The 25,580-nt window shown below is 37.2% G+C and overlaps 1 protein-coding gene across 9 annotated transcripts in view; it reads left to right on the plus strand.

The window, feature by feature from the left end:
* LOC120782532 (trithorax group protein osa) overlaps positions 1–25,580 on the plus strand; it is a 93,582-nt gene that overhangs the window by 26,845 nt on the left and 41,157 nt on the right. For all 9 annotated transcript variants that reach the window (XM_040114853.1, XM_040114859.1, XM_040114856.1 and 6 more), the window contains exons 3-4: positions 149–376; positions 7,873–8,061. In XM_040114853.1, coding sequence (XP_039970787.1) covers positions 149–376; positions 7,873–8,061 — 417 coding nt within the window. The remainder of the gene's footprint in view (positions 1–148; positions 377–7,872; positions 8,062–25,580) is intronic.

Below are 25,580 nucleotides of genomic sequence, written 5' to 3' on the forward strand. Positions count from 1 at the left end.
CCGGTTTTGGAAGAAGGCTTCCTATATCTATATGATATACTATACTATGCTTAAGTCGTTATAGTTTATATTTATAAAAAATAAAAATTCTTCAGTGTTGTCAAATAAATATATTTAACCACATTTTTTTTTATTTTTGATTTTGCAGACAAATACTTCCAGAGGTCAATCACCTTATCCGCCAACACATGGTCAAAATTCAGGTTCCTATCCAAGTTCACCCCAACAACAGCCAGGCGGTCCACCACCGCCACCTCCGCAATCATCAAATCAAGGAACGGCTGCTGCACAATACTCACCGTATCCACAGCGGTATCCTACACCGCCTGGACCGGCGACAGGTCCTAATCATCGAACTGCCTACTCACAGCATCAGGTAAGTGCAGTTAAAAAGCACCACTGTTAATTTTTACTTTTATAAAGTATAAATATGTATTGAGAAAATCTTGAGATTCGCCTGGAATTGGATTCTTAAACGTAAAATTACTTATCCTTTACAAAAATTCCTAACAAAAATATCTATATATATTGCAACCATTCACACGCATAACATTTTCATAAACCTGGTCCAGACGATAGTGTGCATATTATTGCACATCTATTGAGAAATTCGCCATTATTTATTTCGAAAAAACTTCTGTTATATTTTTCGTTTCGCACGAATGCTATTAGCATTACAAAGCAAGGAACCAAATTTTTTAATTGCCTTGAGATTGTGTCTAAATGTCTTAGTAATACTTAAGAGTGCTGCCCCTTTGGGCTCAATTGCTATTTTGTTTCATCGTTGCGCTCCCACCATTTACTTGTATCCGTTATGTTTTTTATGGATAACCATTTAAGGTTGGGATTCCAAGTATTTCGTGTCGGCTTAGTGAAAGAGCTAGGCATTCACAGAGAAAGTGGAAAACCTTTTCCATATTACCTCCAAGATTGCAGCTGCGGCTAATATTTATATAAGGCTGTAGTAACTGTATAATCTACATCTAAATAGTAGGATCTGTTCTGGTTCTATTCTTGTCATATTCAGACCATATCTGGGGGCCTATTCTGTAACTCGATTTTCGGATTTTCAAGCCAATTTTCGAATAAAATATTCGATAGCTTTTGAGTTGTAGAAAGCAAAAACGAAAATTGTACGTATTTTTTCTGGCACAGGGTGGTACAACTTTCGCATAATAATAAAGTAGATCCGAATTTCGAATAGAATACATTTTCGAATCGAGTTACAGAGTTGCTTTATTATCTCTGAGCTATTTGTTCAAAATTCGTATAAAAGCTTTATTTTCATCGTTACCAATATTATAAATCTAAATTTTTAACCAGTTGACTCAGCTAGCCCCTTTATATTGTAATAGCGCTATAGTGATGTCACACAACTGTCAAAAATGCTTATGTTGGGTATACTGTTGTGCTGCTTGTTGTTGCTAATGTACTGCCATAACATTAAATGCAACAATGTAGATGTGTTCACCTGCGGTTTAACAATATTTGCGTCCTTTGTTGTTGTCCTTCAACAATGCAGTGTGGATTAACTTGTAGAGCCCTGACGTACATTCATCCGAAATGTGAGCGTCAATGCAAAATCATACGTATACATGTACATATGTACATCCATACAAATATGCACATACATGCCGTGTTTAAAACGCCGTGCAAATAATATATGTGCATTTGCGGGCGTGTGCGTGTGCCACTATTCTATCCCTGCACTTGTCGCATCAATTACAATTGAACACTTTGTCCTCGACAGCGTTGGCGCCTAATGCTGCTGCAGCTGGCTGCTATTGGATTGACTGTTGCTATGCGTGGCACGTACTGCGGCTGCAGCTGCAGCTGTGGTCGATTTAAGCTTTTGCGCTTATGTTGTTGTGCCTTGTTATTGTTCGGTGTGTGGCCACTGCATTGTGCAGACTCGTTTGTTGTTTTTGTTTTAGTTGCTGCTTCGACCTATCACTTGCCACTTAATCATGATAAATACGGCTTTGCCATTGTTGTTATTACTACAAACTATCTAATTATTATTGCTGTGGTTGCAATGGCTTAAATATTCTGTTGTTCGCAGTTTAATGCAAAATAATAAGTGCAAGTGTTCCACGAAATATTCTCATTTAAAACATGGCTTTTGCCATGACGCTTGTAAATCAATATATGTATATATATATAATATTTTCCAATTCTTTAATAAGACTATTTGTAAAAGTGATAGAGGCTCAAAATATTTACTCAGTTTTTAATACATTTTCAATTTAATTAATCTATTTCTACTCATGTTAATATAATATCAGTTGTCTCTAAAGAGCAAATTTAATACGAAAATTTCTCAATTTCAGAAATTTCTTTCGTAAATTTCAAATTATTTGCTAGGAATTTCATTTTGCGTCCTGTGACTTATACAAAGTAATCAACACACACATCCAGGCAAGTGTGCGCCCATCTACATACACATCATATGTACATATGTGTACATTAGTATTAGAGTCGATGCATATCATGCACATACATACATCTATAATACATAGAAATTTTCGAAATCAAGTTAATTGGTGATATTGTGTTCCAAGAATTACATGAAAATATGTTTATATTTCTGAAAATTACTAAAATATGAATTGTGCTTTGATACTTGTACAAACAGAAATTCTAATAATCCTAGTAGAGTATTTAAGGCTTAAGCTTAGTATCCAGCTCTCAAGAAATGTAAAAACTTCATATAAAAAAACGCTTAAGGAATGGTCAAGAAAATTTCCTGCGGTAAATTTTCTTGTGCTGGTATGCAGCTCTAAAGAAATCTAGTACTAATTTTTAATAAATTTTTTCAATAAAATGCGAATATGGCAAACCTGGTTTTGCGAAGAAACATGAAATCAAAAATTGTTCCTTGAAGGAAATTCAAAGTAATCGTTAAATTCATCCTAAATTAGTTAAAATCATTATTATAAAGTCTATTTCATTTTGAAATGTTGTATAAAACTTTCCAATCATCAACAACATTCCTTAAATCGCAATGAAAATATTTATGTTACTACACGCATATATAAGTACATACATATTACGCACAAAGTTTCTTTCCTTTGTTTATTCTCTCTTGCTCTTCTAATGTGGATCATTCACAATGCGTAACCAGCTGTCAAAATTACTTGAAGAAATAATGTATTTTTTTTCTTGAGCAATTACTTGAGAGCTGGACCTTTACAGAGTTCTCTCTAATTTTTATATCATGCACAGGGTACATGAAGTTTACAACGTAGTTTGTAACATCCTGAAGGAAACGTCGCAGACTGTGTAAAGTATATAACGGAGTTTTCAATAAGTGCGCTTCAAAAGGTTTTTTTAAGTAAAACAAAAACGGTTTGGGATATCAATAAAATTTTTCATTCCTGTGAAAGTACATTTGATGTCATTATGTATGGAACTCGATTTCTTTTGCGTGGCCACGCTTGCAGAAGTTCAGACGCTGAACTCAATTTCAACGGTTTTCAAGCATAAATCGGCCGAAACTGTTGCAATTTCACGTTCGATATTCGTACGAAGTTTATCAATCGTCGCTGGCTTGTTGGCATAGACCATTGACTTGACGTAACCGCACAGGAAATATTCTAACAGCGTCAAATCACACGACCGAGGCGGCCGCTTGACTGGGCCATTTCGTGAGATAACACGTTCACCAAACTTGGTTTTCAATCAATCGATTGTGATATTCGCTGAGTGGCGTCGTGCTGTTGGAACCACATATTGTCCAAGTCCATATCATCCAATTCGGGCCCAAAATATTCGGTAATCATTGAGCGGTAGCGATTCTCATTCACAGTAACGTGACGTCGCTGGTCCATAAACCGCGCCAAACTCTAATTTTTCGGGTTGCAATGGGGTACGTTTGGATTGCTGCCTGACCAATAACTCATATTTTGCTTATTGACAATGCCATTCAGCCAGAAATGAGCCTCATCGTTGAAAATGATTTTTCGATGCAAATCCGAATCATTTTTAAGTTATTGCCCAATTCACGAACATACGACAATTTTGGTGGTCAAGCGGCTTCAGTTCTTGCATCAATTTGATCTTGTAAAGATGTAGGCCAAGATCTTTTCGCAAAATTCGCCACAAAGACGTCACAGAGATGTCCAACGCTTGAGAATGACGTGTGGAGACTGATTTGGGTCTTTCTCAATTGATGCGCTAGCGGCAGCAGTATTCTTGACACTAAAGGCACTTCTTTGTCCCACTGGCACGGGAACATGTTGTACTGTGCCTTTGGATTAAAATTTTTCCACTAAACGCTCATTTATTGATCTGACAGGACGTTCATGACGACCACAAATTGGACGTAGCACTCTGAAAGTACCACTGACTCCGAATTTCGGTAGTAAGTTTTAATTATTTTCGACTCGTTGTTGGATCGTAATGGCAAATCTTACTGAAGAGAAATGTCAAAAGAGCGGGAAAACATATTGTGTCGTTTGCTGTCCCTATTGCTCTACTTTTGTAGCGTCTCTATTGAAAAACCCGTTATACATATAAATGATAGCTGCCATATTTAAACTGGTCAAAATCAATAACTTTTTATTCCCTGCTACGCTATAAGAAGTGCACTGTGGCTGTTTCTTATTATCAATTTCTATATTAGGTTGAATTATTTAAAATGTTTCTATCATAAACTATGCTCTGCATTAAAAATGTTTGAATAAGAGCGCTACGTATAAATAATGTCCTTTCAACATTTTTTTTGGTTCAAAATCAATGCGCTCACATATTTAATATTTAATGATTAATTAAAGTATATAAATCCAACAAGCCACGCAATTAATTAAAAATCACAATAAAATAAATAATAATTTCTGCAGCTAAAAAGTGGCGCATTACTCTGAAATTGACGCATTTTTGCGCTGTTAAGAATTGGCAGATACACAATGCTGGTGAAAATAATAGCAACCGGTATGCACATATGAAAAACGTCACTGTAGCTCTTGATTAAATATTTGTAATTATTTTCCAATGTCAAGAGTCATCGATACAATTATTTTTTTAATTTTTATTTTCTGATTACGGGTTTATTACACTTGTTTGTAAAGGGTCTACCAACATGATTGATGTTAAATGATCTCGAAATGAAATATAGCGATTATTTTGTTTGTTGATAAAGCCATTAAGGCAGAAATGAGACTCATCTGATAAGACCGCGTTTTGCATAAGGAGTTCCAGTATCCACCAGAGAACTGAATTTGCGTAATAAGCTTGGACAATTTCCAAGCGTTATACCAAAGTGAAACGTAACATGATTGAATGGCCAACCTTACTGAACATTAACAAAATTTTATAGAAATCCGTAAACAAACAAGGCAGCCACGAACTGTCAAAATCACGTCATCTTGATTGGTAGACACTGTTTATGAATATTTGTTATTTTTTATTGTTTTCAGCTTCTGCAAACATGCTTCTCCTAAGTATAAAATATACTTTAATAACTGGAAAAATATTTAATAATCAAGCATGATTTAATAGTAAAAAAATACAATAACAATATGGTATACTTGTATAAAGCACCAACAAAATATCTGGGATTTATTATAATTTCGCTGAATTGAAATAGTTTTTGTGAAGAAACAAATGCAATGAATTGAAATGAAAGTTGAAAATACGCCAATGCAATCCAAATTAATTGTGAAACGGCAAATATTGCTTTGTGCGTGCGTGGCCCGAATTCAATACCCAGTAGGAATAATAACTAGTACTATATTGATGCAAGGCTTGTGATTTTTGAGTCTAAGCGTTTTTTAAGTTTATAGTATCATGAAACGATTTTAGGTTGAAAATAATGCTTGAATTTCATATATACATACATATATGTGATCTTCCTTTCTTAATATGATCCAAATCTATCATAATTAGTACATTAAAGCATAGCTGATGTTTTTCCTGCTTAATAAACTTACAATTACATTTGACCGCATAAAAAATGTGCTCAACATTCATTTCTTAGTGGTCTACATTTACAAATAAATTTATAATTTACAGCCGCATTTACGCACACAAATCCAAATATAAAAAAATACGCACTTTTCGCCTGTATTAAATTTCTTTAGTAAAAAAAATATAAATAAACATTTTAAAATGTTACATATTTGAAAAAATTGCGACATATACATACGCCCACGTACATGAAACTTATGACGAGCAACAGCCTAGCCTTTGATCAGAGCATTATGCCAGCGTGTTGTAAAAAATGGGAAATTAATGAAACTACTGAAGTAAATACGATGCAAATTGCATTGTGAAAAAGAGCTATATATGGAACAATGTGCGCGTGTGTATACATTTACACTCATAATATTTGTATGTGTACGTGTCCTGCTGCAGAAGCTTTGTTGTTTACCACCATATCAAAAAACATGTAAATGTGTTGTTCTGTATGCAATCACAAAAAAATGCATAACAAAAATGAATAGTGACTGTCCTGCAAAGTTTTCGCTGGCACATAAATAATAATTAATTCAATGCCGTTTTTTAATTCCTTGCTGATTTTTCTGTACAATTTGTGGCTGCAAAAATCCGCAAAAATTTACAGGTTCGATTTTTTTTTACCGCATATTACATGCGTAGAGTTTTCTCATGTTTTTTTCCATAATTAAAATGTCATGCAATACTTTTAGAAATAAAGATATGCTTAAAGCTTTTTTTAAAAGTATTGCGTTGTTGAGTCTGGAGGCAGAGTGAAGAACTGTAAATTTAATGATATATAGTACTTTGGTACATAAAAACTAAATGTAAAATTTGCAAATATAACGAAAAAAAGCAAACCCTAACCTATGTACATATATGTACCATCTGATCAAATTTGACCCGGACTGGCAAAAATTACATTTAAGGTATTTTGTTACAAATTTTTATCCGTCCAATATTAACGTATGTGGTGTGGTGGATGTCATTAACGAAAAAGTGCCGCGTTAAACCCCTAAACAGGTGCAACTACGCCAACTAAGCCTCTGGTTTTCCTTGACATCCGGCCAATACATATACAAGTGGAGTATGAGCAGTGTTTACGGCCAGCTGACTCTTGATTTCAGGTCATTGGAGCCAGGCTATGCGTCTCTTACGACCACGGTATCATACTTGACCTTGTTAATGAACTCGGGCACTGAAGCCGGCACTGCGCCCGAATAAAGGGGACCCACGAGGAACTAAATACATCTTTTCCATTCCCCCAGTAGAGAAAATTGGACCAATGTTTCTGTGACCGACAGTTGCAACGGCAAAATTTACCTATTCACTGACTGATCAAAGGCTGAAACTGGCACAGGAAGAGGCTTCTTCTGTAGTAATCCATACACAGAAGGCAGCTTCAAACTAAATGACTACAATTCAGTCATGTAGTTCGAAATTTTGGGTATAACAGCAGGTGACAAGTGGGCTTTTGCTCTAACCAACAAGTCCACAAACAAACTACTAGATAGGCAAGCGATGCTCAATGCAGTACTTTAAAAGCTCGCACTCAAATATATCACGATCGATTGCATTAAAATGGATTACTCGTAAATAAAATAAAAATTGAATGCCATTTTTCGAACCAACTTCACCTGACTGCCATGATTCACATCCCAGCCGAACAATAAACTGTTATTCATCACTGAATTGTGAACTTTATAATTTTACCGCTTTTTCTCTTATTAAATTTTCATATACAGTAAACAAAATAAAACTAAAATTATAGACAAAGTCGCCTGCGCTTGCCACGTCTGCATATGTCGTCGCAACGGCGCGTCTCTTCCAATCTTACTTCCATACTGTATGATATGAACACCTTTATGTATTTACATATAAATTAAGTTGAAAGCAATATTAACAAATGTCTCTTTTCTCTTCTTTTTCCATTTGCAGTATCCTGAACCGAATCGACCTTGGCCCGGTGGTACATCGCCGGCACCTAGTCCTGGGCCTGGTGGCCATCCTCATCCCCCAGCATCACCACATCAATCACAGCATGGCGGCCCACCGCCCAGCAGTAGTCCCGGGCATGCACCGAGTCCTTCACCGCAGCCATCACAGGCGTCACCATCACCACATCAGGTAATTAATTATTTGCACCGTCATGTGTGCGCCACTACTTCTTTTATACATATGTATATGTATGTACATACATATGTATGTATATGTATAATATATGTCCGTGCCTTGCTCTCTTGGCAATGGCAATAAAATGAATTTCATTGCTATCAACATGCTGTTGCTTAAACAAATTAATGTTTACCTCGCGAACTGCGTGCAACGGTCTGTGGAAAAGTTGTTCCGACTCCGGTGGTCGTGCTTCTACTGTGTGTGTGTATGTTGTGTGTGATTGAATTGTTATCGTAATTGTGTCACTGTTTGTCTTGCAACCGAAAAAAATGAGCTGAACCTGTTGGGGAAGAGTGGAAAAAACAAATAAATTTTACCAGTGGCAAGAAGTAGATGAAAAGCGGTCGCCCAACGTGGCAAGAACGAAAGAAAGTGAGGTGTTACTGCAGCGGTTAAAGAATCATATGTTATTCGAACGAGGGACGAGCATATGTGAGTGTATGCGTGTGCCCATGTGTGAATGAAAGAATAAACAAATTAAATTGTAATACAATTGTTGCGCCTCCTTTCGCTTTATTTACTGTGCGGTGGAATACAACTCTTGATTACGCCTTTCAGTTTTTCATACAACATAAATGTGGTTGGAGTCAGTTCTACTTCGGTTTCGACATATTTTCTTATCCAGTTAACTGGTATAATCTTGGAATGTCGTCTAAAGTACATTTTTACAACAACATTATTAAAAATAATCTTGATCTCACATCTCAAAATTATTTAGACCCATTCGAGAAAGGGTCGGAGCATTTAGAATGTAGTGCAGTGGCAAGTCTAGATTTTAAATTGACCGTGAACATAAAATGCTGAAATGCATTAACATGAGAATTATTAGAAATTAAATGTCCAAAGTGCATAAAAATATCAAAAAGGGAAGTAGTAATTGTAAATCAAATACTGGTTACACATCACCTTCAGAACTTTCTTTACTTTATGTTTCCATTGTGAACATCCTCTGCAATTACGCTCACATTGCCCAGAAGGGCGCTGTCTTTGAAAATATACATCTGCTTACAATATTCAAACAGAGTTATAAAAAAGTCGATATATTGAATTATCGATATATTTTCACTATTTATCGATATTTGATTATTTATCGATATTTTTTATTATTTCTTACGTTTATTATTTACGTTTTATTACACAAAGATTTATTTTATATGGAAATTAAGTAGTGCAATAAAATGGTAGTGAATAGCAAAAGTTATCTTAAATAATCCTTGAAGAACGTTTATGAAGCTATACTTAGTACTTGGTAGTATGATCTTTATTTTTAGTCATAATTATACAACTTCTCTGCATATAGTCTAGAGGTCTTTCGCACCTGTTTGGAGATCTAGTTCGGCATGAGCCCTTAACCACAGATTGCAGCTCATTATTGTTTTTGAGCTTAGCCTTCCAAACACATATCTTTATATAAGCCCAAAGGTTTTCAATGGTATTGAGGTCAGTAGAGCGAGTTGGCTAGTATATAACCTCAATTCCGTTGACCCGAAACCATTTACCAGCCTACATATTTATTTTGGCTTATTGTCCTGGTGGAAAACCCATTTTAGTGGCATGTTATCTTCTGCTAATGGTAGCATAAGATTTTGCAGTATGGATCGAACCAACGCCTTTGTAAAAAAAAAACATCGCCATAGTTACCGTTATACTTGACTTATTACGATTTAAAGCTTCCGGGAGTCATACTCTGTGTTAGGGGGACCTCACACATACTCTCGAAACCATTTCCCGTCATAAAGATCATTTTTTCACTCTTCATTCAAATGTATGTTCCTATATTTTTCTATTGGCAAGGTCAGAAGTTTTTTTTAATAAAGGATTCTAACGAGGGATGCGAGTATACAAATTATAATCAAATAGCCTCCTTTCACAATATTTTGCTCGCCAACTTTTGAAAGAAAATCTTCAGGGCCTCTGTTTTCTTGTTGTTTATATTTTTGTATTTGAATTGCGGATCATTGCTGCTGAACATCCCATAATTTTTCCTTTTTTTTTAAGTTTTGCCGGTTTATAAAAGATTTCTAATCAACTTTCGCTTTTTCTCACTGCAATGTTCCGGTATACACTTACCATTTTCAAATTGAGCGCAATAGTCTGTAATATGTTCACTGTTATTTTAAAAATAAATGTTATCAATATCGTATGTACATACATACTTATATCAAAATTTATTTTGCGATTATACACTATATGTTTCCTATGTTTATTATGTAAAGATAGTCAATGTACCGATATTTTGAATTCTTCACAATTATTGATAACACATCTAAATGCTGCTATATCCTCTCACTTGCATGATTCTATTTTGAAAATGCAGCGTTGTAATGCAAAAACAAAAACAAATAAACACAGCAAACTACATTTGCATACAGTAATTAAACAGCCCCTCTTATATACACTGAAATGTGTGCAGAAAATGGCGCGTGACCGAACTGCAATTGCTGCGATCAAACCAAAAAAATTACTCAGCGCCATTTAAAAAGTGCAATTTCATTAGTGAAGAGTGTGGCGTCGGCAAGCTTGTGAAAGAGCGTTGTAGGGTCTACGGATCAATAGAACAGAATGTCAATTAGGGAGTTCAATTGAATTTAGCATTGTGCGTTTTTATTTACATTTCAATGAAGGAAACAACAGCCAATGCATGGTGGCTGCAATAACATGTATGTTGGAAAACAAAAACAATGCACACTGTAAAAAACCACTGCAACAAAAAAGATACTATCGTTACTGTTTAAGCGCCTAAAAGCAGACAACATCATGGATGAGATAAAATCAAATTTCCCTGTCCCGCTTGCCGCTCCATTTTTTATGCAATGCAAACATTGCCACATTTCTGCTTGTAAAATTACATTTACGGCCCAAACGACCACACAGACAATGTCAATGAAATAATACTGCAGCCTGAAACATTTTGACCATATTCAAATGAAACGAAACCGGAGCCGGTGAACACTCGTGGTGATGTGACGTAGCGAGCGCGATGGCATACGAAATTGCAAATGAATGCAAACAATTTGTGTGCAGCAGCCAACAACACACATTTACTTGTACATACAATTTTAGTCTGTATTTTTTGGCTTTGGCGCTGGCGAGTGAGCAAATGCGAACAAATTAATTCCGCAATACAAACATTTGATCCAGCGACAACCGTTAGTAAGGCCGACCAAACGAGCGATCGACCGACCGGCCGGTCGACTGACTGACTGGCAATCCGTTTACTCAGGCAAATTAAATATGAAAGCAGACGAAAATAAAAATAGAAAACATTCAGCTGAGGGAAAATGAATGTGTAGCAATGCAGGCTGACAGTAACAATCACAAAAACGCCGCAGCATCAACAACAATAAAAATGCATTAATAAATAAAACAAAATCGCAACGCAGTTGAGTGCAATGGACATCGAGTATCCAATTTCCTATGGTCCCTATATACATAAGTGCATTCAAACATACCTGCTACACACATATGTACATATAGTATATGGAAATATAATAGTGTGTATGTGTAATTTCCTCGAAAACGCCGCCACTATTGCCGCCTGCTTATAACACACGAGTCGCTTGAAACGCGCAATCCGCAATCCGCAAAGCGTCAACCAGCCAACCGTCCAACCCACAAACTAGTTGGCAGCTACCGCTGTGCAGCCGTCGATTTGAATATGCAAACACCGGCATTTGACCGTCTCGTGTCGCTTTGGCTGGCGGGCTTGTTGGCTGACTGGCGGCGGCGGACCCACACCAACCAATCGGTGTTAGCGGACAAATTAGTTATTGACGAGCTGTGGCGCTTGAAGTGGCTGCGCAAAGGAGGGAAGTGAAGCAGAGAGTCACAAAGCGCACTGGACTTTGGTGTTGCAATGCGATACCGCGTACAGTGGAGGAAAGTGATATTCTCCCTTGCATGGCAGACTGTGCTAACTCCTACCGAAGTGGCGATTTTAGAAAAAGTAACAACTACAATATCGTTATAAATAGCCATCGCACACTTTATGCAACTAAATGGCGACAATCAATTGACTTTTGTGTGTGGATTAGGCTGTCTGGCGTTTTATATGCTGTCTGAGTAAATAGTGGTTACACATACATATATACATATATACAAATATTTTTGCTTTCGGCGGTTATAAATTAAAGTAGGTAGCAAAAGAGGCATTGAAGTATAAATGTATGTGCTTTTTTTCGTCAATATACATAAACGAATTCGATGAATTGCGTGATAAGCTTCTCCTTGATTGGTATTACAAATGACACTTACCACTTTCAAGTATCTCTTCGATAGTTGCTCTTGAATTCATTTTTCTCCTAAGAAAGAAGAAAGAAATTTTTTTCAGCTTTTTATTGTGAGGTTATATGGGTTATAGGATATGTACCAAGTTTTCCAAAAGGGATGATATGATTTCTAAATGTGTTTTCGCCCTTTTTTTAGTATGGTATCAGCTGCAATTTTTTTCATTGTATTCAGTAATGTTTACAATTTCATCATGGATAGATATAGGCAAGAACAACGTTTACAAAATATTAAATTTTATTATCAAAATAATCGCTCTCCAATTGTAATTTTTCCTACGCTTTTGCTATTTTATGGTCGTAAGTAATAACTCACGACTCATCATTCATGAACTGAAGCCATTAGACCACCGAAAAAGTCGTGAATTTGCTGATTTTGCCTTGGAACAAACGAGATCAATTTTGATAAGAAAATCCACAAATTATTCATGAACAACGATCTCAAACACCTAAATTTATAGTTTGGTGTGATTTTTGGTCAGGTGGAATCAATGATCCGTACTTCTCTCCAAATGAAGCTGGTGACTCCGTTACTGTCAGTGGAGAGCGGTATAGATGATAGCCAACTTTTTATGGCCGCAATTTGAAGAAGTGGATCTTGATAACATCTGGTTTCAACAAATTTGATTATTTCAAGAAATTGACTTAGACTACTTCTTGTACTTCTAGTGGGGTTATTTGAAGTCATTAGTCTTTAGCGATAAACCAGATTCTATTCAAGTTTTTAAAGTCAATATTGACATACGACTTGATTTAGTGGAAAAATACTCGAAAATTGGGTTCATCAAATTCGTTACTGCAAAATAACTCGTGTTGGCTATTTAAATGATGTTATAATCACTTAATTGTATCGATTGTACTTCCCATTAAATAAAAACACATTTTAATTTCTTTAACAATTAGTGTGTTTTATTTTAAGAAATCATATCACTCTTATTGGAATTCATTTATAAGCAGAAGTCATTTGATGGAGGGTGGAACGATTAGTCAATACCCGCGATAGTCGACTGCCACTAGAAATTTGCAAAGGGACCCCGTTAGGTATTAATCAAAGTACTTCATATAAATCAAGTGAAACTTACTTGCTCCCTAGCATCTTCAAAAATAAAGGAAAATAATAGTAAGAAAATAATAAACATATACATATTTACGTCTAAGTTCAATAGCTAAATTTCTGATTAGAGTCTATGTCAACCCTTGAGATACTAACACTTTCGTTTGTGGTCACTGCAATTTCTTTTGGCCGGTGACAACAAAGAAAACCGAGGCATTTTTTGACAGATCACAAGTGGTCAGCTGAATACTCGAATACCCTTCACTCAATGTATCTTACCAGCACTGCTATTAGGTACAGCACTACGTACGTTTGCTATAGTAGTATCACTTAATTTAACTGCCTTCCCATTGCTTAACTCTTTAAAAATATGTTGTTTTAGTAAACAAAAATCATTGACTACGAAAGACCTTAACCACTTTGAATATCGACGATTGGAAAACGCTTTAGCGTGATTATGTAACACAGGAGCACACACTCAAAGCCGCTTACATAGCGAATAGCAATCATCTAAACGACGAGTAACGGTGTTCCGGTAAGCCGACCGCACTAAGAAGGATTGCACGCCCGACGAACATACTATTCGGTTGTAGTCCGCATGACCAAGCGACAAGTGTTTCGATAGTCTGCACTTAGGCGCTTTAAATAATTCAACACGCAAGCATTATTCCATGTAACCCGATTGCATCATTGTTGTTATTGTGCGTAAACAAGAAAGTACTCGACTGCCAGTTGATTATTCCAGGCACATTAAATAACGACCGAGTTTACGGTGGCGGCAATTTCTACAAACGCACGTTGGTCAAAGGCAGCTGTGAAATATGCGCCGGCAATCAGCTGGCACTGCGGCTTCTCTGGTGCTCAGTCGATTTTCCATTTAAGACAACTTGAATTATTAAATGTGGAACTTTGTTACGGCTTTTGCTTGCCGAAGGTCACTTAAAAATGCATAAAGCTTTGCAGTAAACCGATTTACTATATATATTTCATAAGGGATATCAGCCTTTGTGGCATATTCTCGTTTACTTTCCACCGCCATGATTGGGAAGATCGAGCTTTTTCCCAGACAGCACAGCGTATTAAATGAAATGACATGTTGTTAAAGTGTATTATTCTTTGAAAATTTAATAAACTCAACGTTGTCAACGCACCTTAAAACTACACCATCAGCTCACAACTGTCCACGTACAAGTTACATATGAAGGCTGCCTGCATGACCAACAGTAGCAACAGCTTACAACCCAAAATTATTATTGACACTACACTACAATGTACTGAATTTCAAGCCGACTCCACAGCCTCAACTCACTATTCACGTCATGTGCAGGCGGTAAGTCTGCAGCATTCTTGCCGCGAACCCAACGCACGCCCGCATTGACACACAACTCACGTATTTGAGGCGCTGTGTTTTATAGTCTTGCAGTGTGTGACCGAAACCCACTCTGCAATTCACACTGAGTTCCGCCACACGACGTCATACGTTGCCATTGACGTTGTGCTCAAAAGGTCGATCTCTTGTTTTCGTTGAATGTTTACGAATACGCACAGAATTGCCATGGGTTTATGTGTCGCGCAACAAAACTGAATTTCTGCAGTCGATCCGCTTGTTTCGCGCTTTTTATTTTGTTTTGCCGATTTCGACTGCGACTCACACTGCAATCCACATTGATAATTCAATCACTCGCAAGCAGGTAATGTGATTTTGGGTATGAAGCAGGCAGCGTTTGGTGTGTGCCATCGTTGAGTGTCACTTATCAAGCTCAGCTAGCCAAGCAACCAACCTGTCAAGGATTACTTGTTTACGTGGTAGGCAGTGTCGAGATACGGTTAATTGTTGTTGCTATAATATAACCAATCTGCCAGGAAATACGTGGTCAATAGTCATTTACTCGCTTACCGATGAGCATTCTAAAAATCTTACTACTCAAAGAGCAAGGATCGCCAAAAAGGAAAATTAGTGGCTTCACTAGAGGTTATTACTTCAGCAAGTGCTAACCAAATTTAGCTACAGACGAATCTGTGGTTTTAGATATCGATTCTGTTTGGAAAAATCGGAACATTTCTTCAAGGTCGCTCAAAAATTTTTGCTAAACACTAACCAAATTGAGCTCCATACGAATCCGTGACTTTGGAAGTCAATCCGATTAAACGAATCGGAAATTTTCCTAAAGGTCTCTCAAAGAATCGATGTATAACCAAGTGTAATCTACTATTAAAACAATGGTTGCCGAACACTATCCGATTAAATGGCATCACTTAAAGCCCCACTTCTACAAAGAGCAAGTATCGACGCTTAGTGAGCTTAAAATACCTACTGATAGAATTATTACTAAAGCGAGAGAACGTGCGTGAATGGGCAGATGAGCCAACACAAGAATCACAGAAGCAAAATCTCATTATGAGACAATCGATGATCCTACTTGCATTTACATATGTATGTATGTATGTATGCATGTTTTCACTCAACTATTCGTAATGCCAAGGAAGCCAAACTACGTATGAGACTACGGATGGTCGAGCACGCAACAACAACAAGCAGAATAGAGGCTGATGCGGCAGCCAACAAAAGGAGGTCGTCGGCTGTCATTGACGTGGACTGAACCCAAACATGGCACAGTTCGAGCGAAATGCAACGCGACCGGTGAAAGTGAAAGCGAAAGCCAATCACTTAACGCAGCAACGCAATAACTGCATTAATCGTAATAGGTAGAACAAGAATATTTCGCAAATGACTTTCATTGGCATGAGACTATAGCTCACTGGCTCACTGCAATACATTCCAGCTTATGATTGGGATATGCCAAGCCGAGCATCGTCGACATTAGCGTTAGACGGGGTTTCTAATTAAACGGTTTCAATGCAACAATGCGGACAACGATGCTGCTGCAATGCCAGCAACACTGCTGCATAAGCACTAATAGAAATAACCGCAGTGCTGCCTCATACGCACAAGCCGCCAATGAATTGGCAGAAATTTAGACAGGCATGCCGGAATCATGACAACAACAACATACTCATGTATACTTAGGCTAAACACTGGACTTATGTGGTGGCGCCTAGCTGTTTCGCAGCAGAAGGCTTTCGCTGTCACAACAGCAACTACAACCTCAGCATACAATTTGATAAGCATATTGTCAGAATGGCTGGAAACACCGGCAAACGGTTGCAAGGCACCACTCCTCACTCACTCACGCACTTGCATAGCCAAGCAGAAAATCATTAACGGCACTTGAAAGCGGCGACAGACTCTTGAGTAGGGTGGCAAGGTATGCGAGAGTTACCATTTGAATTACCGGCACACATCCATAGACTCATGAATATTCAGACAATGTGCATGCAACAGGCTACTTATCAGCAATGTTGTGGCGCCTTTGAATTTCAGAAATGGTGGAAATTTGTGGCAGTCATTGCTGCTATTTCGTTGATAGTGAATGCGGCCAAATGCTGATGATGTTAGTTGACCTAGTTTAATGGGCGCGTTGTTAAACAGCGTTCGCCTAGTAGTTGTTGCTGTAGTTGAAAATCGAAAGGAGAAATGTGTGGCCTCTCATAGTAAGTAAGCTACTCGACAATATGTGTACTGGCATTATTCGTGGTATAGTGGTACATACAACTCTAAGCCTGATTTCGATTCTACCCTGAGCTTTGTTGTGCCATTGAGTTTGCTTGTTGTTGAGATTTCAATGTCAGAGCGAAAGTTGCTTTTCATACCCCATATGCATATATACTGCTTTATGCAAATATTACTTCTAATTCTAGAATATATTTTACTTTTCTGGCTTTCTACACTGTTTCTTCTTTTATATGATAATGCAATTTCTTTCGAGAGGTTCTCATCTTAGCCATCAGAAATGATTACAATGTAGCTGCTGTCAAACAGTACATCTAGTTGTCATTGCTCAATTCTTGGTTACCAATTACAGGAAAAGTAATGATGCGTTTCATGAATGTAGGTACCTCAGATACGTTGTCAAGCATTTATTTTGCGACCTTTACTCCACGTCGTTTTTGCAGAAGATTTCCAAAAAATTAGCCAAAAGGGTTGAATGGATCTCTGAGAGATCGTGAGATCCTCAGTTATTTTTCTAATGGCAACACGAGGTTTTTTTTTAACTTTTTCAAAATCATTGTTAAATTTTTTTGAGGTTATTATCGCAGACAAGCCTTTTGCGCCGTGAACAAACTGCTGAAAAGCACAAACACTAATTGACATATGAACATCAAAATTCGCATGAACAAAAAAGGTTGTACCGAAATTGGGAAAATCTTTTTGATCAATTCGGTTTGTGAACACACATGGACTTGTCCGAGTCAATTTTGATCTGGTGGTACGCATGTACATATGTACATGCTTTTGACTTTCTCTAATCGCCGCCTTTAGCTGTATGCAAATTTCATTATCAATTATGCATTTCACTTTCATATGTACATCTGTATGACATTATGTTATTGAATAACCAAGTAACAGATGTAAATCAAAGAGAGAGGCATGAAAAGAGAAAAAATAAGCAAATAAAATAAATTTAACAAAAAAAGAATCGGCGACCTTGACATTGACCCAATTGATGATGAATGAGTTCAATGTGCCACAAAGCGGATGTAGACGTTGTATTTGCCCGCCACCACCGCTGACACAAAAGGCAGTAACAACATAAATAGCAGTTGCGATAACATAAAAAGAGAACAACAACAATAAGTACGCCAAAAACATGATACGGCGTCGAGCAAGTACCCCACATACACACAAGTATATACACATAGTAATACAAGTATTACCGCCGCAATACCAGTTGAAGCAAATCGACTCAACTAAACTGAAATTGGCGTCAGTGGCACTTTAGTGCCTTTGTTGTTATTGCTCTTTTCATTTTTTTTATTGCATTATTCACTGTACTTAGAAAGGAAGGAGGAATTAAAGTTGTTAAAACCGACCATGATGCAAGGGATACCAAACCTCTCTAGTATATGTATACACACAAGCAAGCAAAGGAGGGCGCGCTGAAGGTAACGGTGCTTTGTTCGCGGCGAAAGCAGATGATGCTGGTTCATGGTGTATAACATTTTTTTTTTGTAGGACGGTGTTGACGCGTGGCACATTGAATTTAAAGAGGTGCTTTTGTATATCACACATACACAAGTAGGTACATAGGCGTGGGTATGATGGATTCGTTGCGCTAACATGTAGACAAACACTGTAAGCCACTTTATTATGATTTTTTTTTATTGTAATGAAACATCAGTTCATTCTCTAAGCTCGCACAAAATTGTGGCGAAGCATGCCCTCAACCTACCTTAACTTAATTTAACCACTTATAAATACAAAAGTGCTTGTTATTTGCTTTGTGACCCTTTCAATGCTCGCTGCCAGCTTTTGAACATTTGTTTGCTAATTGTGGTTTTTTTTTTTTGTATATCTTGACATATTTGTTGCCTTCAACATTTGCTCACATTAGTTCATTTTGTTAATTACTTTGTTCATATTAACAGTAGTTCCAAAATACCTACACTTTCTCAATTTGCTATTGACTTTAGAAAGGGCTTCAGAGAAAAATTTATTTGCATAATGAATTACCGCGGAAAGCTATTTTCATACGCTGAACATCATATATTAAGAAGACCACTCAGATAGAAACGTAGGAGACCCTTAAAAAAATATGCGTAAATGATTCGGGTGGTGGAAGGATGGAGTCATGTATAGAAGTTCACCAAGTGAGGAAAGTTCTTTGAGTTCCAACGGGAGTGGTCGGAAACGATAGTCTTACATAAGGCTTTAAGCACTCATGACTTCCTGTCTAAAGAACACAGAACATCCGTTTGAAGGCGAGCTAAAATGAAAAAGCGAACTATCCCTCCCCAGGGTCGTGCGCTGGGTTTGGGACCCGTCACTAAAAAAATACCCTTAATGAAAAGGAAACAACTCTCCCGACGAACAAAAACTAAACTCTATAAGTCACTTATTATTCCCGTCCTGCTATATGGTGCAGAGGCATGGACGTTGACAACATCTGATGAGTCGTCGTTAGGAGTTTTCGAGAGAAAGGTTCTGCGGAAAATGTGTGGTCCTTTGCGCATTGGCCAAGGCGAATATCGCATACGATGGAACGATGAGCTGTATGAGATTTACGACGACATTGACACAGTTGAGCGATTTAAAAGACAGCGGCTACGCTGGTTAGGTCACGTTGTCCGAACGGACGAAAACACTCGAGCTCTGAAGATATCGAAGCAGTACCCGCCGGGGGTGCCATAAAAACTGATCAAAATCAAGTCTTGTATGCAAACTTTTTTATGTGTGAAGGGTGTTATAGCTTCAGTACAACTGAAGTTAATAAGGTCTCTTTTTTTATTATAATTTAACCTTTTCTCATAGCTCCGACAACAACGTGAGCGCAACGAATTGCTTAGCTATTTAACAGCATGCTCTCACATACATAGTTGCTGTTTGTGGTAAATTCAATTCGTTTCACAAAGGCATTAGCGTGTCGAGAGGCAAGTTTTTCTGTGCTATTGCGTTTGCTTCTTGACAACTAGTAACTTGAACTTTTATAATAATATTGTAATGAAAATTGGTTTTTATTTTTGGAATATCAGCTGCTTTGCATTAAAATGACACATTTTTTACTCCAAATTTATGTTAAATTAATGTTAAGTAAATAAAATGTATAAAGCTTATAAATTAGTTATCAAACATGAAATCGATAATAATCGTAATAGTATATTAACAGGTTTTATCGAAAAAAGAACATCTGTAAATTTAAGGCATCAGCTGCTCATTGTTGCATCATCAACTTGTTTTGCTATTATTGTTTAAGTTGTGACTTGATAATTTTGAAAATATGCACTGTAATTAGCAAACGTTTCGAGAACTTAGTTTCCGAGACGATCTAAAAAGGGGAGGCATTAAGTGATTGTTGCACTTTAAGCAACATTTTCAACTACGCGCTGCTTTGTTGCGTTGCACCAATGTACGTTTCTGTGTGTGCACATTTGCTCCGCTGCGCTAAACAATGCAAAGGCAAGAAATACTAGCAGAAGAAAAGCAATCAAAAATAGGTAGTCAGCTGAGTGGAGGAAAAGAAAAAGCAATAATAATAATAAAATAGAGCGTACAATAGTAAGGTGGTAGCGTTGAATTATGTAAAGATGCATACAATATATGCAGCTACTTACGTTTATACCTACATATGTATATACATACATATGTATAAATAAAAAAATGTGGTGCTTGCGGTGGAAACATCGAAAACTTAAATAAATGGCAGCAGCAACTGTTGCTCTAGATTTTCTTTTATTTTTGTTAGTGGTTGTACTGAAGTATGTTCGCAAGTGGATATCTAGTTGCAGTGAATTTCATGCATTCTTGCCTTCGCTCACACTTGCCTACATACACACGAGGGCAAATGCCTGTGCATTTCGTGCTATCTGTCTGCTTGCCTGTCTACACGCTGTCTGCTGCTGCTCACCGTCATATGTTTGCATGTAGACATGATTTTATGTGTGCCCATCCGTATGTATGATCGCCACGTGCTTCGCGTTTTTTATACTTGTGTACATATGTACATATTTCTATTGAGACAACTTTTACTTTCAAATACGGCTGCTGCTGCGAATGTGGCCGCACGTGGTGCTTCCGTCTTAGTGTAGTCTATAAACTTAAATATAACGTTGCAACGTCGTATGTTTTAACCACTTTCTACTAATCTTCTATTCTACTGCTACTTGTATGCGGTAAATGCATTTTTTTTTTAAGTTTTGCTAATCTGAGTGTCATGCATCATTTTAAAACTTTACAGCGTGACACTAAATTTTTTTTTTTTTATCGAAAGCGAAGTCGAAAATTTCTTTTGGGATAACTTACGTTATAAGCTTTATAATATTCAATAAAAAAAAGAAATTTCTAAAAGAGTAATAGTAAAGTGAAACCCTCCATTTCTCCATTTGCTTAAGTAGCACTTAAAATAGGTATTTTACCTTTTGTCTAGATTTACTTAATATTGTGTGTCTTTTTGTCACTAAGTTGCCGTTCATTTGTCCGAACCGCCGATATCGAACCACAAAAGTATACGTATGTACATATGTATATCATCAGACAAACTGATCTTTTTTACTTGACAAGATCTTCTTCTTAATTAGCGTAGACACCCCTTACGCGATTATAGCCGAGTTAACAACAGCGCGCCAGTCGTTTCTTCTTTTCGCTACGTGGCGCCAATTGGATATTCCAAGCGAAGCCAGGTCCTTCTCCACTTGGTCCTTCCAACGGAGTGGAGGTCTTCCTCTTCCTCTGCTTACCCCGACGGGTACTGCGTCGAATATTTTCAGAGCTAGAGTGTTTTCATCCATCCGGACAACATGACCTAGCCAGCGTATCCGCTGTCTCTTAATTCGCTGCACTATGTCAATGTCGTCGTATATCTCAAACAGCTCATCGTTCCATCGAATGCGGTATTCGCCGTGGCCAATGCGCAAAGGACCATAAATCTTTCGCAGAATTTTTCTCTCGAAAACTCGTAACGTCGACTCATCGGCTGTTGTCATCGCCCAAGCCTCTGCACCGACGAGATACTTTCACGAAATTCGATATCGACTATTGCGCTAGGCAGCACTACCATCCCTGAGTATAAGTTGCAGATCGGTTCACTATAGCGTGCATAGCTGCCATTTTAACTGATCGATCAATTTAAAGTCGTTACGAAATTTGGCTTGGAGGTTTGTCCAAAGTAAAGGTACAATCTCCGAAGATATTGTTTAGATCAGACCACTATCATTATCCCTTTTTATTGTCTTATAAATAGATTTGCTTTCCTAATTTTTATACTCTCGCAACAATGTTGCTAAGGAGAGTATTATAGTTTTGTTCACATAACGGTTGTTTGTAAGTCCTAAAACTAAAAGAGTCAGATATAGGGTTATATATACCAAAGTGATCAGGGTGACGAGTAGAGTCGAAATTCGGATGTCTGTCTGTCCGTCCGTCCGTCTGTCCGTCCGTCCGTCCGTGCAAGCTGTAACTTGAGTAAAAATTGAGATATCATGATGAAACTTGGTACGACGTATTCCTTGGCTCCATAAGAAGGTTAAGTTCGAAGATGGGCAAAATCGGCCCACTGCCACGCCCACAAAATGGCGGAAACCGAAAACCTATAAAGTGTCATAACTAAGCCATAAACAAAGATATTAAAAGCGAAATTTGAAACAAAGGATCGCATTAGGGAGGGGCATGTTTGGACACGCAATTTTTTTTTGGAAAAGTGGGCTTGGCCCGCCCTACTAAGTTTTTTGTACATATCTCGGAAACTACTATAGCTATGTCAACCAAACTCTACACAGTCGTTTTCTTCAGGCATTTCCATATACAGTTCAAAAATGGAAGAAATCGGATAATAACCACGCCCACCTCCCATACAAGGTTATGTTGAAAATCACTAAAAGTGCGTTAACCGACTAACAAAAAACGTCAGAAACACTAAATTTTACGGAAGAAATTGCAGCAGGAAGCTGCATCCGAGGCTTTTAAAAATTGAAAATGGGCGTGGCCTCGCCCACTTATGGACCAAAAACCATATCTCAGGAACTACTAGACCGATTTCAATGAAATTCGGTATATAATATTTTCTTAACACCCTGATGACATGTACGAAATATAGGTGAAATCGGTTCACAACCACGCCTTCTTCCAATATAACGCTATTTTGAATTCCATCTGATGCCTTCTCTGTATAATATATACATACATTAGGAACCAATGATGATAGCGGAATAAAACTTTACAAAAATACGGTATTTGAAAAACATGTAAATGACGTATAATGAAATCTCGATTATCACTTTATCATGCGAGAGTATAAAATGTTCGGTGACACCCGAACTTAGCCCTTCCTTACTTGTTTATTAAACATTCAAGCATTCAGGTTGCACAAAATCTTGTATCATTCTAAACTTATATTTTACTTTTTTATATTTGTGCTTTAGTGGGGGCTTCCCTCGTTACTAATACTTCACATAGAAATTCTGTGATTATATTTTTTCCGCTTATCTCTGCACATCACACATACCATACACCATCACTGTGATTACGTCACAGTTGTTTATATTTTTTTATACACGAAGCTTTGCTAATCATTTTAATGTAAGAGACCTAAAGGCTGCCATATGTTATATATTTTGTATTATGTGCTTGGTACTTTCCATAGATTCATGCATAATTGACCCTCATTTAATTCTATTTAATAGCTTATTGTAGACGGTTTCACTTTGACGCCTAAACTAATTGGCACTTTTTTAGTTTTCATACGGCATGTAGGTATGTTTTTGTTTACTTCGCCCGCATTTTCTACATAACTGTGCTAATACATATGTATATATATGTATGTATATATTACAATTGTTTTTGTCTTATCTGAAATTTATACACATTAAATATTTAAATGCGGCTCTATGAATATTCACTCTCTCGCGCATTCAAACGAATTCATATACGAATGAAGGTGTGCACCCTACCACTACTTAATCGCATTATACCCTGAACACGTTATTTTAAGTTTCACACGAAGTTTGTAACACCCAGACGGAAGCGTCGGCGACCCCATAAAATCTATACATATGTATGTGTGTAAGTGATCAGCGTGGCGAGCTGAGTCCGTCTGTATATTTGTATGTACGTCAACTAGTCTCTCAGGTTTTGAGATATCGATTTGACATTTTGTACAGATCCTTTTCTCCTGTTGTCTCCAAACGTCGATATCTGACTATAGCAGACATAAAGCTGCCATATAAACTGATTGATCAAAATCACGTTCTTATGTGGAAACTTTTTCTTTGTGAAGGCTATTATAGCTTCGGTGCAGCCGAAATCAATGTATTAATACAATTTATGTATGTATGTATTTACGCTTGTATATGGTTTACTTCAAGACATTTTAGTTCAATTAACTTCATTCTCAGCCATTCGCCGTTCCATTCTTACTGCCTTTGTTGCCGTCATATTTAGTATCTGTGGTTAGGTTTCACTATAATTTATTTTTGAACTTTAGCCATTAGAATTGTTGTTTGTCTTTCCGTTGCCGCTGACAGAGTTGTTCAAGCGTTCGCTCTACATACGTACATACATAGCGTATTTACATGCCCACTTGATTGTTTTTATAAATTTTATTTGTGTGTATTTGCTATTGCGGTGTTTCATTCGTACCAGTTATTTGTTTTGATCTTATCTTCTTCGCCGCGATATTCGCCTTTTGTCATTTCGTGTGTGTGTGACTTGGAATACATTATTTATTTGCTTTTGCTTTGAAATGTGGTTACGCTAATGTGCTGCTGATCTACGAGCTATTGTTGCGGAAATTACTGCCCGTATGTATTTATTGTTACCCATAAAATTGTATTTTATAGATTCACACACGCATTATTTTATGTTAACACGTACAAACTACGCTTGCGCATTCATAATTTAACCTTTCTCACATGGACTGCCTAACTGTAGATGGCCAATTTGATTTTATTACCCCAAAGTCCTTCTACTACCGATCATATAAATACAACCGTGCCCGATTTGCACAGTTGCTTTGTAGACTTAAATATTATTTTTCTTTTTTAGATAATCTCAGCTTAAATAAATACATATCTCTGTTAAGTCATAAGTCTGCAGTCTTCGTGTGGTAGTGCTTTATATTTTTAAAGTGATTTCCCTGACATTGAAAATCAACTCACCTTAACAATTTGTAGTGAGACCACTAACTCAACTATAACTGATAGAAAGTATTTAATTCGTTTTTATTGTAATGTACAATAATATCCTGCCATACTTGCATACTTGCACTAATTAAGCCTTAAAAATTATTACCAATTACCCTCTGGCTACACAATTCTTTCTTTAACGTAAAGCATTTTCCCGCCAAATTATGCATGCACTCAAATTGGCAACTGGCTTCTTCGCTCGAATTTATTTTATGACCATGCTTCAGCTTTAATGGCCCATCAGCAGTTGTTTTATGTTTTCCTTATCGCCAATGGCAGTCGACCAAAATGTGACTTCTGCTTCTTACCGGCTTTTTTGTGCTCTCTTCGCGTGAATTTCTCGTTTGCATGTTCCTGCCATTTACTTTGTTCGTTCATAAAACAGCAGCAAAGCATGC

The sequence above is a fragment of the Bactrocera tryoni genome, chromosome 1 (assembly GCF_016617805.1).
Source record: "Bactrocera tryoni isolate S06 chromosome 1, CSIRO_BtryS06_freeze2, whole genome shotgun sequence".
Classification (NCBI taxonomy): Eukaryota; Metazoa; Arthropoda; class Insecta; order Diptera; family Tephritidae; genus Bactrocera; species Bactrocera tryoni.